Source organism: Erpetoichthys calabaricus, chromosome 16 (genome assembly GCF_900747795.2).
Source record: "Erpetoichthys calabaricus chromosome 16, fErpCal1.3, whole genome shotgun sequence".
Classification (NCBI taxonomy): Eukaryota; Metazoa; Chordata; class Cladistia; order Polypteriformes; family Polypteridae; genus Erpetoichthys; species Erpetoichthys calabaricus.
In genome coordinates this window covers 62215586-62230837 of record NC_041409.2, presented here as the reverse complement: position 1 = coordinate 62230837, position 15252 = coordinate 62215586, and the positions used below count along the sequence as shown (strand labels likewise).

Genomic DNA, 15252 nt, shown 5'->3' with positions numbered 1-15252 from the left:
GAGGATGGATAGTTGTTTTTTGTTCTCTTAATCATACCAACCTTTTTTTTAATCTTCAATCTGGAATTCACAATCTGTAATCCTTTGGATCAGAATTTACAAAAATATTTTATGGGAAACCACATTTGAAGTCCACCTTCAGGCCACTGTTGTGGTTATGAGTTGCTCAGTATTCACTGATTCACATTTTTATTTTCACAATGTACTACACATTCACTTGGCAAGAAGAATGTCAGCTCAGCTACCACTAAAGGTTGTTTCCAATAAAGAATTTTTCACTCCATTAAAATGAAAAGACTTGTATACATGTACATTGGTTTCTTTAATCTTCACAGGCAGTGAGAAAGATGTCTCAACCTGAAGTGAAGAAGTGGGGAAAAATGGTAAAATGCAGTTGTAAGAAGCTCCTTAGTTAAGGTTGTAAAGCATTTGTATTGCTTTCCCAGTCTTCATTTCTGTAAAAGTAATTTAGTCACTTTTAAAATTCTTTACTGTAACTGTGATTTTTGTTTACCGGTAATAGTGTTTAGTTTTTTCTGCCATTGATGTGAAGTAAAACACATTTTTTATCTAATATGTTCCTATTCCATCTTGAGTATATGATACTGTTTAATTGACTTACCACTCTCTCTGCTATTTAGAACATTTTATTTTTTCAGTTGTATTTTTGCTAGACAGAAAAAAGTAGCACACTGTGTGTGCTTCAAGACCAGCACAGGCAGTGACTTAGTTGATTAATCCCACACGTGGTTTTCCAGAAATGCGTCCAATGTTTACCAATAAATATACCATCTTTACCATATTAAATGTGTCAGCATTTGGGTTAATTTTCTTCACATTTACAGTATGTTGTCTTTTTGGTTGTTAATTACATGAAGACTAGAAAATCCCCAGCAATTCACTTTCCACATTAACACTTTGTTGTTTTTTTATGGAATTCTTTGAAATGTATCAAATTGTATTTTTCAGTCGAGTAAACAAAGTTACGGTAACATCTTTAACACTTTTATAGACATGCTTCTTGACCTCAGTGACCTTTTACAGGTAAGTATATGTACATCCTATGAAATTGTTCCTTTTTTTGTTATAAATAACTGTTTTTGCTAATTATATGAATGCTGATGTCTTCATATGGTTTATCAACTATAAATGCAGGGATTGTCCATAACCATACATTTTCTGTCCCTTTCGGTGAGATGTGAAACCAAGGTCCTGACTCTTCGTGATTATAAAAGATAATTGGTCATCCTTTGAAAAGTGCAGGGTGTATCCTGAGGTCATGGCTAAATTGCCCACCATGATCTTGTCCATTTTGGCCCCCTAATTGTGCCCTGTCTCTAAATGGCTATCCCTCCCACCCCTTTGATACCTAATTTCTGTTCACCTTGAATCACTCTGGCTCCTATATGACTTCCTAACAGTGTCAGGTAAACCGTGTTTTTGAATGGCAGTAAAAATGGTTGTAATAGATATATAGTTCTTTCTGCTTTCTTTTACAGGAGCCCTGACCTACAATTTGGTGTGTTGATTTCTTTTTAATTTTAAACTCATCTGCTTTTTCACACCCAGGGCTATGGAAATGCCATCAATGTAGTATGAAATCATTCTAATACATAAAAGTTAGATTTTTTTAACTTGTGTGTGAGCAATGTGAAATTCGTTCAGTGCATGAAAATTGAATTTTTTTTTAACTTTTTCTAATCTGTTTGCTACTGTATTCTAAGAAATAGCTTTTTATTTACAGTAAAATATATACCAGAAGATTGCTGTTTTAGTTAAATTTGTTGTCCTTTCAATTTTAAGTTGATATCTCTAATATAGGCAATGTTTGCCTCTTCAGCTGTATTTTTAGTGAGTAACAGTGGACATTGTGCCCCATCACTATTTTCACATTTAATTTTAGTTCTGATATTCAAACCAGGCTCAGGAATGTAGACCTCATTTATAGATCACCAAATGCCTGGTGACTCCTGGGTAAGCGATGGCATGTTAGTCTGTTGGGCTTGTGCCTGGTTGTCTAAGCTGCATGCTTCAGATGCTTTCTTAGGCCTTTGGTATGCTACATTTGCAACCATTATAGTGTGTAAAAAAAAAAAAAAGTCATAGTGTTGCATCGCCTTCCTTTGTAGCGGAGGTGTTGATCTTGTGTTTCATTTAGACACAGTTCAGACTGGATCTGTAGCTAAAGTACAAGGAGAAAAAATACTGGAGCCATAGTAAAAGAGAATTGCAGAAATTAGTTGGATCAGCTGTATCTTTTGGTAGACTTGCTGGGGTTAGTAATTTCCATAAGACATCAAATACATAGCTTACTATTACTAAAGTCAGACCTCCAGATAATCTACCATTGAAGACATACAAGACAGTTTGACATATTTGTCAGCAAGTAAGACACCTCATACTATATAATAAAAAGCTCTCAAAATGAATACTTCCTTAACTAGAATTATTTATAGTTTTTACATATTTGATGTATACGGCAAGAATTTATTAAGTCTTTGAATCTGGAGTGCTTTGTGAAGTTCAGAAATATATATGACTTGCTTGAAGTATCTGGAGAAAGTGCAGTATACAGTAAACTGTCATGTATGTTGTGATGTGAAGAAATTCTTGTAAATGTTTTGCAGGCATCTGAACATTTGCCTCCTCATTTCACTGCCAGCATCATATCGGGTCCATAAGCACCAGCTACTGTAATTGCTTGGCCCTTATTTTTATTGACTTTTTTGGCCTTCATGAAAATTCTACTCTTGGAGTATTACAATATGTTTACTACAGGGGAACAGTGTAGCTAATTTAAATGGTTCATGCATGGAAACGTAAAGGATATAAGGAGAATGCCTTCTATTGAAGAAATCCTAAAATAATGATGGGAATAACTGTGTAAACACAGTTTTATAACAGCTTTCAAGTGGGAAAATTTCTCACCCAAGGTCAGATTTACAAAACTGAAAGCTTCCTGAAAAGTTACTTATGCACATTTCAGTTCTTCACTGCAAATATGCAGCATTGACCTTCTTAAAAGGGAAATAAAATTAAGTCTATACATCATTTTTGTGATTTAATATGTTTGTCACATTAACACGCGTTACAATAACGTTTCAGTGAATAATTATTATGTGCAAGAGTCTTCATTTAGCTGGTTAGGCTGTGTTTCCCTACTTGATCAAGAGTGTCCCCAAGATTATCTTATGTGTATGCAAATAATCCAACATTTGAAAATATCCAAAATAATAATAATAATTCATTACATTTATATAGTGTTTTACTTCTAGTTCTGAGCATTTTGGATTATAGATACTGAACCAGAATTATTTATTTTTCATTTATAGGTAGACTAGCATAAATCTAGGCCATACTTAATTTTTGAAATTTAAAAATCAAATTATGATCATTTATTTTAATTCATCAAGTTAAATTCATAATTATATTTTTATTTATTGATAATTGCAGCACTATATAGAACAACATTTGTTGTTTCTCAGTCAGGTTAGTAGTAGTAGTAGTATTAGGTGGTTGTGCCGTTTTAGCCATTATGGATGCAATAAGATCAAGCCAAATGACACTTTTTATTGGCTAATTGAACAGATTACAATATGCAAGCTAAGGCCCCTTGCCCTTGCGTCTTCCCAGAAGAAGGGGCTTTAGCTGCCTAGAGCGCTTGCATATTGTAATCTGTTTAGTTAGTCAATAAAACATTTTATTTTGTTTGACTTCTCATTGTATCAGTCAGATTAAGAAACAAATAAATGTGGTGGTGTGTGTACTCTGGAGTAAGCAATGTATAGTTGTCTTTGTGAAAAGCACAGATTTTTGAAAGTTAATTCCTGTTATTAAAAGACTGTACTTAAGCCTTGCAGATGCAATTTGTACATGATATTGCAGTAACTTCAAAGAGAAAGGCAGCTGTGGTTATCAATTACTGCATGAAATTAACACAACTCCTCTGGTATAGCCTGTTAATGTTGTCACTTCTATACCATTTGGTCTAACTTAGGCAGGTCAGAAAGATCATGCAGTAACATTATGGGACTGCAGTTTCTTAAAGTTAAGTTGTGTGATGGAATACCAGACGGTTCCAAAGAGTTGAAGAAACTGTTTGGAGTAAAATATAGCCTGCTGGCTGTCTGCCAGTGTCAGTGGACTTGTGAAATCTCTGGGTAGCACATTTTGTATTTGGAGAATGGTATCTTTAGTGGTGTCACTTTCAGGTGCAGGAATCAGTCATTTGTAAAGCCTTTCATGTTTTCTGAGGTTTAGAAGACCATTGTGCAGAAATTTGATAGAAACAAAATTAATTTAGTTGTAGAATCCATAGCAAATTTGGTCACTGAGATTGCAATGTATGTTTAATCAAATCCAGTACCTATCCTGATGATCTTTTTTTAATGTAGTTAAATGACACATTATCTTGGAAAGTAGTCAGCCAGTTCAACCTAATTTATTCAACTGCAGTTTTTTATGTGTAATTTATTTTTTTAATTATTTTGTTTACAGGTCAATGTTTATGTCCTGGGAAAGACCTTTCTTCTTTTGGCCAGAGAGCTATGCATTAATGCACCAGCAATAGGTAATCTAAATTTGTTATCTTAAGCTATTTATTTTTTTATTGTTTTAAATAGCAATATTTCCATCCATTTTCCAACCCGCTGAATCCGAACACAGGGTCACGGGGGTCTGCTGGAGCCAATCCCAGCCAACACAGGGCACAAGGCAGGAAACAATCCTGGGCAGGGTGCCAACCCACCGCAGGACACACACAAACACACCCACACACCAAGCACACACTAGGGCCAATTTAGAATCTCCAATCCACCTAACCAGCATGTCTTTGGAATGTGGGAGGAAACCGGAGCGCCCGGAGGAAACCCACGCAGACACGGGGAGAACATGCAAACTCCACGCAGGGAGGACCCGGGAATTGAACCCAGGTCCCCAGATCTCCCAACTGCGAGGCAGCAGCACTACCCACTGCGCCACCGTGCCGCCCAAATAGCAATATTTAATTTAGGAAATTGTAAACAGAGAAATGACCATTTCAGTTGTAATTTATAATATAGTTTTAACTACATTTATATGAGATAGCATATTAAAATTACATTTACATTAAAATAATTATACAGTATGTGTGTGTGTGTGTGTGTGTGTAAGTATACACACAGAAATGGTGCAGATAAAACTGTAATCAAAGCCTTATTGCTTTTGGCACATTATTTATTTTGCAGTGTGGTATTGTATTACAGACAAAATTAATCTTGCCCAATGCCAGTTCTCAGTGCAACTATGTCACTTTGATCCATTATAAGATATATAGTTTAATGTCAAAGAAATGGGCAGTGTTAAGCATAGTAAAACGGTGCCCATCACCCCTGTCCTCATAAAATCTGAAGCACAAGTTTAAAAAAGCAAAAGTAACAATTGGTTCAGTAATTTCTTCCTTATCTTTCAAGTAAGTGGAGTATATTGACATGTTTCATGTACATTTGATCTCTTATGTGTAATTCTGTAAAACAAATGACTGGCTAGGGCTTTAGCCTGTTTTGGTTCCTAATGTTATCAGAAAAGCAGAAGTAATAGTGAGAGTTGTATACTGGGACGATGATGCTACATTCTAATCAGTGACAAACTTTGCAAGTGCATAACCATTCACAGCAGTGATTAACCCTAGCAGTACTATGAGAAAATACTTTAAAAAATAATAATAATAATAATAGATTATTAGTTGAACATGATTCACGCTCATGACAAAATGTTCATATACTTTAGATTTCAAAAGGGCTACATTTTAAACACATCTGATGTGTTTTTATACCTGAATTGCCAACTTTTTTTTCTACAATTACTTATTATATACAGCTTAATTTTAGACTTGTGTCCACACCATTACACCAGTGTATACAAAATTACAATATTTTAAAATAACAAAATGCCTATTTTTTTTTTTCTATAATAATAATGGTGGTAGATGGCACAGTAGCTCATTGCTGCTTACAGGTCCAACATCCTGGGCATGACTTAACACAGACAGTCAGTGTCTGTGTTTAGTTGGTACATTTTCTTCATGTCTCTATGGGTTCTCCTTGGGTACTCGCATCCTGAATGGCATTCTGGTTTGATTAACTGGCCCAGTATGAGTGCAAGTGTGAGCTCTGTGATAGACTCGGGGCCCTTTCCCATGGCTGTTTCTAGTCCTGCTGGGACTGACTCTAGCCCCTTTATATGGTGTGATCTATCTTGTATGTCATACCTAACTTTTTGGCTGTTAGAGATAAAACTGAAAAACTTTCAAGTTGCTGAGAGGGTAATACGAAGAGATTTAAATGATTTCTGTTGGAATGGGTCTTTAATAATAAGCACTTCCTGGAAAAAATGGTTAGGAATATTTTCTTATTTAAAATATGCTACAAAGGAAGTCTTTAAAAGAATTACATAACAATAACGTGCACATTAGTAGGCCAGGGCTTGGATGTTAGGATTTCAACAATCTAAAAAGTTAATGTTTGAGACAAATTTACCTTGCAATCAAAATGGGTGAGACTGGTAAATTGTGCCACCCTTCAGAGTATGTGTTGCACCATAGAAACACTGCACAAGTGGTATAATTTATGAATGTTTTGGGTACCACATCAGCTACTTGAAAACCCACCCTTTGCAGATGTTACATTTTCTAACTGCCTGGTAGAGTTAACCAGAGACGGGGCAGTATTTTTCCTTTGCACAGGCAGTGTTTAATTATAAAATAAGTGTTAACAGGTACTGCTCTAAGTAATAAAATTAATAGAACTATATAAAAAAAACCTTGGGGAAACTGCAGTTGAAGCAGCTTATGGTAAAAAAAATGTCAACTTTGACATTTTTTGAAAAGCACCAGTAACTTTTCATAATATACTTGAATAACTTCTAGTAGTTCAAGGACTGTAAATATCCTGTACTGTAGTGTTGTATATAGTACACTATTTTTTGACCAACCCAAAACTAGTTCAACGATAGAGTATGCATTTTTGGAAGCTATATTTCAGACAAGGAATATATATATATATATATGTGTATCTTTTGTTAATTTCTGGTTAGTCCATTCATATGTTTCTTTTTCCCCCAACGAGATGTAATTGAAAACAGTCTGTGCACCATACCAGGAACCCCAGAGTTGTTAAAATACTTTTTCCACTCCTGAAGGATAGAAATTTCTTTGTCTCTTACTCCATAATAATGACATATGCATTTGTAATTTTCACATATCTTTTATAATTTTAACAACCGGGAAGCTGCTCTCATAAAACAGAACATTCTGTTTGTCATTTGATCTCAAATATGTAAACAATTTTTTTATGTACAAAACACAAAATCACTTAAGGGAATAGCAACTTTGTACATAGAGCACTGCATGCTGCAGTAATAAGTAAAATAACATTACACTATATTTAAATAAATAAAATAGATTAAATTCAATAGCATTCCTTCATTTAGTGATAGTCTGCTAACAGGTCTTTTAATGTGGTGCATTCTTCATTGCCACGCTGCAGTTTGAAGGCCATTGTTTCTGTGGTGTGCTTTGTGCGTAGCAATGGTAAATAGAAATGTCAGGTGTAAGTCATGCATAAAATATGAGTTCTGGTATTTGTCCACCTTGTACTCCTGTGCCATTTGTACTGTCTGAAGAGCACTGAAACTGGAATGTTACCTTGCCGCACTGAACTTCCGTCATCCCTTCTTGTCCAAAATAGCTGAGCTCATTGCCATCCAAAACTGCACTCACGGTGTAAAATGTATCCTGTTCCACCTGCACAGGATGCTCAAACCAAACTGAAAAGGTACTGCTGGAGCCATCAGAAATAAACTTAGTCAAGTTTTGGGCCAAGACTAGCCCTTGCCTCTTTAGTTCAATTTTGACACTGTACTCTGCTTTCCCTCCGCTGGAGCCATAAAGTCCTAATCCAGCAATGAAGATGCGTTTATCTACTGCAAACTGAATGCTGTCGCATCGTCCACGGTATCTCCATTGATTGCTGCGGTATGCTGAAGACTGGAATCTATGGCACTTCTGTGGTGTGAGTCCTTTCCTCTGTACAAGAGGAAAATCGATCTTGGGCTTATTAGAAGCAGTATACCATAAGAAAATATTATGTGTCTCTTCAAGGGTCAAAATATCCGATTGAGCAGCACCATTGGCAAACTCCTCAAGAGTCATTGTTGGTATCCTGACCATATACAGTGCTTTCCCCAGAACACTCCTCTTGTTTCGGGTTGTAACCAGTAAGCCCTGCCGTTTACACTCTGCCGTAGCCCAGCTCACAATTGCTTCAAATACAACCACTTCTCTAGTGTTTAATGTCTCACGATTTAGAATGATCTCCAGTGTCTGTTGATCAATTTCACAAAAGCCCTCTGATTTAAGAGCGAGCTCAGCCTGAGCATCAATTACCTCCCAGCAGCGCTGAGTGAGTTCTGGCTCCTCAAAGAGTCTACTTTGAGACAGCAATACACAAGCGTTCTTTGCTTCCAGGCTTGTCTCCAAGAAATTTACACAAGCTTTTGCCAAAGCAGGTACAATATACTTCTTTGCAGCGTATAAAGTAGCAAGTACTGTGTCTGCCTCTAGGTCAATTTCGTCACTGTACAGGTACCTGGAGATGAAATTTGAATAGATTACTACCTGCATATATGTTAGGCTTCACAATTGATCATGACATGTATTTTCTTTTCTTTTTTTACTTAGGAATAAGTAACACAAAAGTTCATAGGGTCAATATTGCCACATCCACAGATTACAGTAAAACTCTTCTGTACATGTTTATAAATAGAATAATTTAGTGAATACATTCCTTGTATTCAATGGCAAAGCACAGTCTGTAAAATATTATTAGAGAGAGAACTTACTTTAAAAGAATCAAAAAAGCAGCAGGTTCCACATCTGGAATATGGATTTCTGACTTGCCCTCTGCCAAATCTCCATAAAACATTGCACAGAAAACTGAGCTGCCCACTGCAAGCACATACTGGAAAAGCAGATATACACTCAGCTTTAGAACTTGGTAATTTTCTAGGCATTTGGTAAGAAAACATAATTTAGGAAAATTATTATAATAGAGTACTGCCAAAACTTGTCACATTACACTTTTCCAGGGAATAATGGATGTACAGTATAAACCCATCTGATGCAACTATGTGTTCACCAACACATAGTTAATTAAATTCGATGTAGCTGCAAAGATACACTCCTACTAAAGGGTGCATAGTAGAAAAGCAGTTAGCTTAGATAAATGGTAGATTTTTAAAGAAGAAAAAGTGTTCCTTAATATTTCTGTGGGTTTATGTAACCATACAATACAGGTGATTTTTTAAAATATTGTACTGACAGAGCACACAATATAAAGATGATGTATACGCTGGATATGAAACAAAATATATATGAATTTTATAAATGCTCTACATTAGATATCCTGCATAAAAAAGGTTTAGCCATGAATTATGTATTCATGTCCTTGGAACAGATAAGCTTATCCAAGTATTTGCATTCATAAATGTGTGCATTATTTCTAAATCTCAGTACTACTATGTAAGCATTTTTGTTTTGCATAAACACATTTAGAACATTAACTTCTGTAACAGAACCACTAAACAGATTTGCAGAATGTATGAATCTTGTTTCTCTCTCATTATTATGCACATTCAGATATATTTATTTATAAGCTTTATTTATTACAAGATGTACACCATTCTGGAGTCCACAATACAAAAAATACATGATGCAGCACAAGGAGGGCCAAAAGGAGACTGTACTTATTTCAGGTTTAAAAGGTATTGACAAGTTCAACATTTTCTTAAACAAACAGACTTCAGAAGACTAAGATTATACTCACATAAAAAGTATAACAATGTGAAAACAAGGAATAAAATTGATGCCGGCTATTTTTTTTTCTCAAATAAATTGTTAAATGGTGACAAAGGGTACCATGGATGCTGGTAAAGAGTAAACTTTACAAAATTAAAAAAAGGTGTATTTATTTTATATAGTCCTTCTAAAGTGAACCCCATAGAGGCACTTTTGAAATATAGAACCAAGTCACATTTGTTTTCTGTGTAACTTATACAATTTGATCACCGGCAGGGTAATTGACTCACATGGGGACATAGTCTGTACTGGGGATTAAACTAGGAACCCTGTGTTTATAACCAGCAGCCAGACTGTAAAAAAAAATAATAATAAAACACATCTTTTTGGCAGCACTTAAAGCTAATTAATATAAAGCATAAAAGTCAAATATTAAAAAATAACATGCCCCCCCCTTTGGCAGGAATGTGATATAATGTTTGCAGCAATTAGGTTTGCACTTCTTCCCCAAATTATCTCACCTTGTGTGCAGGCACTTTCTGAGAAGCCCCAGCTGGTCCCACAATGAAATGAACATCAGCCATGAGTTCGTTGTTAAACATTAAGGCGTTCCTAAGAATATAAAAGACAAAAAGCTATTTCAGCACCACCCTTTTCCATCTGCAATTACATTAACAGCCGTACTCCCAGCTTTGCCCCACAATTGGTGACTGCATGGACTGGTAGGGAAGGGAAACGATTCCAGACCTAACACTTAAAAACTGAGGTAATGCCATATTAATCCAAACTAGAATGACTGCAGTTAAAAGCTGCATTTTATCTCTGCAACTCCAACTAGGCGAATTCAGGGTCGTTGAATGGGTGGCTGTACCTTTCCCTTAGGGTGGGGTGGCAGGACTGCCAGCTCGTTGTCTCCACGTTGTTGTTGTTTATGTTGAGTTGTGCCGCCGCCGCCGGACAGGAGGGGGCGGTCTGGTGCACCGGGGCGAGGCTTTTCTTGGTCGCGGCGCCTCCGGGACTATTGGGTAGGTTGGTGTTGCTGTTGGCAGGGTACAGTTCCGCAGCCATGGTCTTCTTCAGGGACAGAGTTACAATCTCATAGCATACTGGCAGCTTGCTGCTGTGTTTGACGCTCCGTTTGGACCTTTTCAGCGTTTCTGGAAGCAGAAGGAAGAAAGTCAAACACTTCATGATCCTGCCATGAAGGCAGTCTTGAGGCGCTGGCATCAAGCGAGTCAAAATAAAGAAATGGGGACAGTACTAAAAATATTTTACTTGAAACCACCAAAGAAATTAATCATTTAAAGGTCTACGAGTAATTTGAAAAGTGCCGTTAGCTCCGAGCCTTTAGAAGATGTTTCCCGCAACTCTTAAAATCCCGAATAATTGGTCTTAAATCGCCGTACCAACCGTTAACAAATCTGAAGAGCAACATTAATATCCAGTGCGGGGGCAATCGGGGATGCAGTCCGTGGAGGTGTCAGGGATGCGTCGCATGTTTCTCAAGTAGGGGAGTTCATCGCAGTAAAATAATGATGCTCTCTGCACCCCAGCGGTGAGATGCTATGAGAGGCGTCCGCTGCGAAGCTTATCCAGTTGAGGAGGACGGGCTCCTCTGTCTCCTTGAAGAAACGCCGAAACTTGCAGCTCCCACCTCTGTGCTCTCGCCTGCCTCTATCTGCCGCTCTGCCCCCCCGACAGATGATTTCTCCTTAATCGGAGAGGACGGCCAGCTTTTTGTTAACAAATCGGATCGAAGCCTGCATCATGCGTCAGCATCGTATCTCCGCCCATTGACACGCCCCCGCAAATCAATACTACAGCTCAAAACAAACCTATTGTTGTGGCGCCCGATGGAGGGAGACACCAATAGCAATAGCTGCTAGATTGGGGGGGGGGGGGAGGAGGGGGTCCACATTTATAATAGTTTGATACAGTCCCTCACCAAAACAGCCGATAAGATACATCAACAGTTTGAAAAGCCTGTCCATCTGAGCGATCCGGCTAGGCAACCCCTTTCGCTTGAAGGATTTTTTTTGTCCAAGCACCCCTCACAAAACAGATGAAGCTGATCTGGCAAACTGGAGCCCTTCATTACGATAATTATACCCACCGATACGTGCGTATTCATATAGGCGAGTTAGACTGGTCCTTTTTAATTTCACTCGGACTCTTCTGACACTAACAGGCGGTAAGGCAGAAAGCAAAATTGGACGAGCTGTCACCCTGTCAACATACATGTGAGGTGCACCGTGCCCAGAAAACACATTTACAGGTGTAGAGGAACTATACGGCGACAGCGCTACCTGGATTCCCAAACACGCATCCAAGTTAATGAAAATTAGACGTGCTATGATTCTACAACGAATACGACAAAACTTTCAGAACACGATTGGCTATTCCGCGTCACGCTGAAGCCAAAATTGAAGCGTTAAGGGTGTAAAAAACGATCGGTTTAAACTGAATGTAGTTGTTTGCAGCACTCGTTTTTACACGACATTAGAAGAACACATTTTGAAGATGCGTTTAAGCGAGAGTATATCGACCGTCACCTTTAATAGTATCAACAGTAACATTACAGTTACATCATATTCTGAGAAAAATTGCAAGGTCGCGGATTCAAGCCCCAAAAGGAAAGGAGTACTGAGCGAAGAAAATCCATTTCTGTATTTGCAACGGGCTATATTTGATTTCATAATAACAAACTGGCACAAAAGATTGTCTGAATCTCTATCGGTCAAACGGGAATAGTTCGCCAGATACCGCTTCAGTCCTCCTGTTACGCTGAAGCCAACAGTCCGTCTGCACCAAAGTTAAACCGCCTCGAGATTTCGTTCGCCCACATCTTGCAGGGCTACCAGCTCTACAGTATGGCTTTGAAACTTTCAGATTATGCATTAAACCCACATACATTTTTTCTTTACGAAATGACATGTACATGACGCCATCTCTGTTGATTATTTGTAGATAAATCCAATACCTAGCACAAAGCCAAGAATCGCACCGCCACAAGACCACTGAATGAATACGAATAACAAACTCAGAACTGCTTAACGTTTCGATCAAACTGGAAAAAATACAGAAAAAGTATTTCCAACTTCCAAACTAACGTTTCGCTCTTATGTTCTCTGCTTCGTCTTTCGTTACAATCGGTTCTTATCGTACAGCCGCTTGAAATATGGCTGTTCCTGCATAAGCGGCTTAATTAGGAGTCCTGGAGCAGACATGATGGCCCATGCGACGAGGGGCCGTCGCTCCAGCTGAGGCAGAGGATGGCCGTTTCAGAAAGGAAGCAGAGCCGATAAAGCAGCTCATTCAACCCGGCTGAGGCCGTCAGTTTGCCGGCGTTGTATCTTGCACGTTTGCACCCGGCTTTGCGCAACGTCCTTGGGCAGCACATCTCGCCCCACAGAGTGCAATACCTGATGGATTTTGGAGATCGTGTCTTCGTCAAGATGGTGTGGAAAAAGTTTTCTTTCGAAAATCAAGCTGGAAGCCAGCAGCCATGATTATAAAAAAATCCTAAATACAAAACAAGGAAGACTATTGGGGAAGGGGCGGAGCGATGTTATTGTTTTCCGATAGAGGGCAACAGATTACGCGTTGGCTACCGCAAGCATCGACAGACTGCCGTTTTATGCTCGCATTGCCCATTTTTATTTGGGATACTCTTCAGATTTCAGTTATCTGTCTCCACGAGAGTTTTTGAAATTATAAAATAATTTATTAAAGCAACTTGTAACCCTTTTATATTACTATTTAAGATATGTTAACCGTTACATCCGCCTAATAATATATATGTATTGTTTACTTGTCATTGGGCAAGGGCAGAGCGCCGTGTAAATTTGCAAATGCCAGGCAGTTGAAATAAAAGAGCATGCATTTTATTCTTTAATTGAAATATTTGCGTGTGTTTGTGCTCGCGAGCGACATAATAGACTGACACATTGCTTAGGATTGTTACACGTTTTGAGCACGATTCTGCCTGGATAGGCTGTTCACAGTACTGAGCTGGAGAGTGTTCAGGGTTGTCAGGTACTACAGTCAAAAATTCTACTCGTGTCTCCTAATCAGCAAGGCATTTTCACGTTCTGAAAAACTGTATCTAAGAAGTATGGTTTAGTAAAATTACATACTTAAAAAAATTACATTGGTCTGTTGTAAAGAGTTTTCGTTGTTGTACAATTAAATTATGTTGCAGACTACAATTCTACTAAAGTATTTTTAATTATTCTGATGAAAAATACCCCGAGTTAGTGTTTATCCCAAAATATAATATGTAGTCCCAGTTTCATTACAATTCTAAAAAAACAAAGGTAATCATTTTAGTGATAGACAGTATGTAAAAACTCTGTATTCATGCTGAACCCCTGCCTTTAGCTTGATGTTTCGGGAGTTGTAACTTTAAATGGTAATTGGAATACTGAAATATACAGAACAAATTAAATTCTAATCTTGCAAAGCTAGTTGGGTAACTAAACAGTACTCTGCAAGCTAATACCATCCCTGAATATGCTTTTGTGGTAAACTGGAACGCTAAGTCTTCATAATAAAGTTAGCGAAAATTAACAAGATGAGTAAAGGTGTGGCGGAATAAGAATGCCACTGTCAGTTGACTTGTTAATCTGCAGCAACTCTGGCCTTTAACTAATTATGCACATGCTTCAAGATGAATGGGTGGGACAGTGGCAGGTGGATGTTACTATATACAGTATGTTGGTTGTTGTTGGACCTGTAACAAACATGACATAAACAAAATATCTCTTATTTTTAAGAGATTCCTCCATGTTATATATATGTGCTCCCTTATTTTACTCAATTCAAACTCTTCACCCTATCCCCCCACCCCATCCCTCCATGGCCGTGGTTTTTTTCCAAAAAATTGGGGATATTTCCCCTGAGATGTCATTTTTTCCACTCTCTCTCTCTCCCCCTCTGTGTATTTGTGTGTAGTGTGTGTGTATATTGTAACATTGCTGACAAGTTGCATCAGCCAGGGGATGAGTCATCTGCAGTATGAGCTGGCATTCCATCTTTCAAATGAGCAGCTTCATAGGCAGCTGACTAAAAACAGCAAGCCTGCTAAATTTGCAAATGAATTCCAAGTTGTGTTGCAACAGTAAGCCGTCCTTCTAAGGATAGTGAGCTACCTAAAAGAATGATATAAAGAGTGAGAATACATTGGGCTGTTTCTGTGTGGTGTTAGAAGCAAGATGAGGCAATGACCAAGCACCAAGTGCCATGGAGACTCAAAATTAACTTGCATGGCTTTTCCGAGGTGTAGCTGGAGAAGTTTTATGCTGAGATCACAGTCAAAAGACTGTTGCATCTGCTGGTCCACACAAGGAGGGTCACCTACCCCTGCCAGTTTGAAGTGTTGGCTCTGAGTCTAAGGATCTGTGCTGGTATCTGGAATGTTG

At 38.0% G+C, this 15252-nt stretch overlaps 2 protein-coding genes across 7 annotated transcripts in view; one reads left to right on the top strand and one right to left on the bottom strand.

Moving 5' to 3' along the window:
• The window catches only part of brf1b (BRF1 RNA polymerase III transcription initiation factor subunit b), a 329557-nt gene that overhangs the window by 131081 nt on the left and 183224 nt on the right, over window positions 1–15252 (top strand). For 2 of the 3 annotated variants that reach the window (XM_028822170.2, XM_028822169.2), the window contains exons 5-6: window positions 1013–1044; window positions 4498–4570. The exons of the other annotated variant lie outside the window; for it this stretch is intronic. In XM_028822170.2, coding sequence (XP_028678003.1) covers window positions 1013–1044; window positions 4498–4570 — 105 coding nt within the window. The remainder of the gene's footprint in view (window positions 1–1012; window positions 1045–4497; window positions 4571–15252) is intronic. 3 annotated transcript variants of the gene reach the window in all.
• Window positions 7233–13373, bottom strand: btbd6b (BTB (POZ) domain containing 6b). Of its 4 annotated transcripts, none has more exons than XM_028822174.2 (5): window positions 13255–13373; window positions 10704–10989; window positions 10354–10444; window positions 8878–8996; window positions 7233–8624 (listed from the first exon to the last, which is right to left on the bottom strand). In XM_028822174.2, exons 2-5 carry the CDS (start codon window positions 10898–10900, stop codon window positions 7592–7594), a joined length of 1440 nt encoding a protein of 479 aa, XP_028678007.1. In that variant the 5' UTR covers window positions 10901–10989; window positions 13255–13373; the 3' UTR covers window positions 7233–7591. The 4 variants fall into 4 exon arrangements, with proteins under 4 accessions (XP_028678007.1, XP_028678005.1, XP_028678008.1 ...); XM_028822172.2 differs by lacking the exon at window positions 13255–13373 and adding an exon at window positions 11243–12180; XM_028822175.2 differs by lacking the exon at window positions 10704–10989 and having other exon boundaries at window positions 13255–13371.

What these genes read in the sequence shown, in the direction of transcription:
- btbd6b (XM_028822171.2), bottom strand. Translation starts at nt 11,059, where the DNA reads ATGCCAGCGCCTCAAGACTGCCTTCATGGCAGGATCATGAAGTGTTTG. An exon ending in CACCCCACCCTAAGGGAAAG is followed by an intron (nt 10,445 to 10,703) that starts GTACAGCCACCC and finishes TTATATTCTTAG; the next exon opens with GAACGCCTTAATGTTTAACA. An exon ending in GCTTTTTTGATTCTTTTAAA is followed by an intron (nt 8,625 to 8,877) that starts GTAAGTTCTCTC and finishes TTTCATCTCCAG; the next exon opens with GTACCTGTACAGTGACGAAA.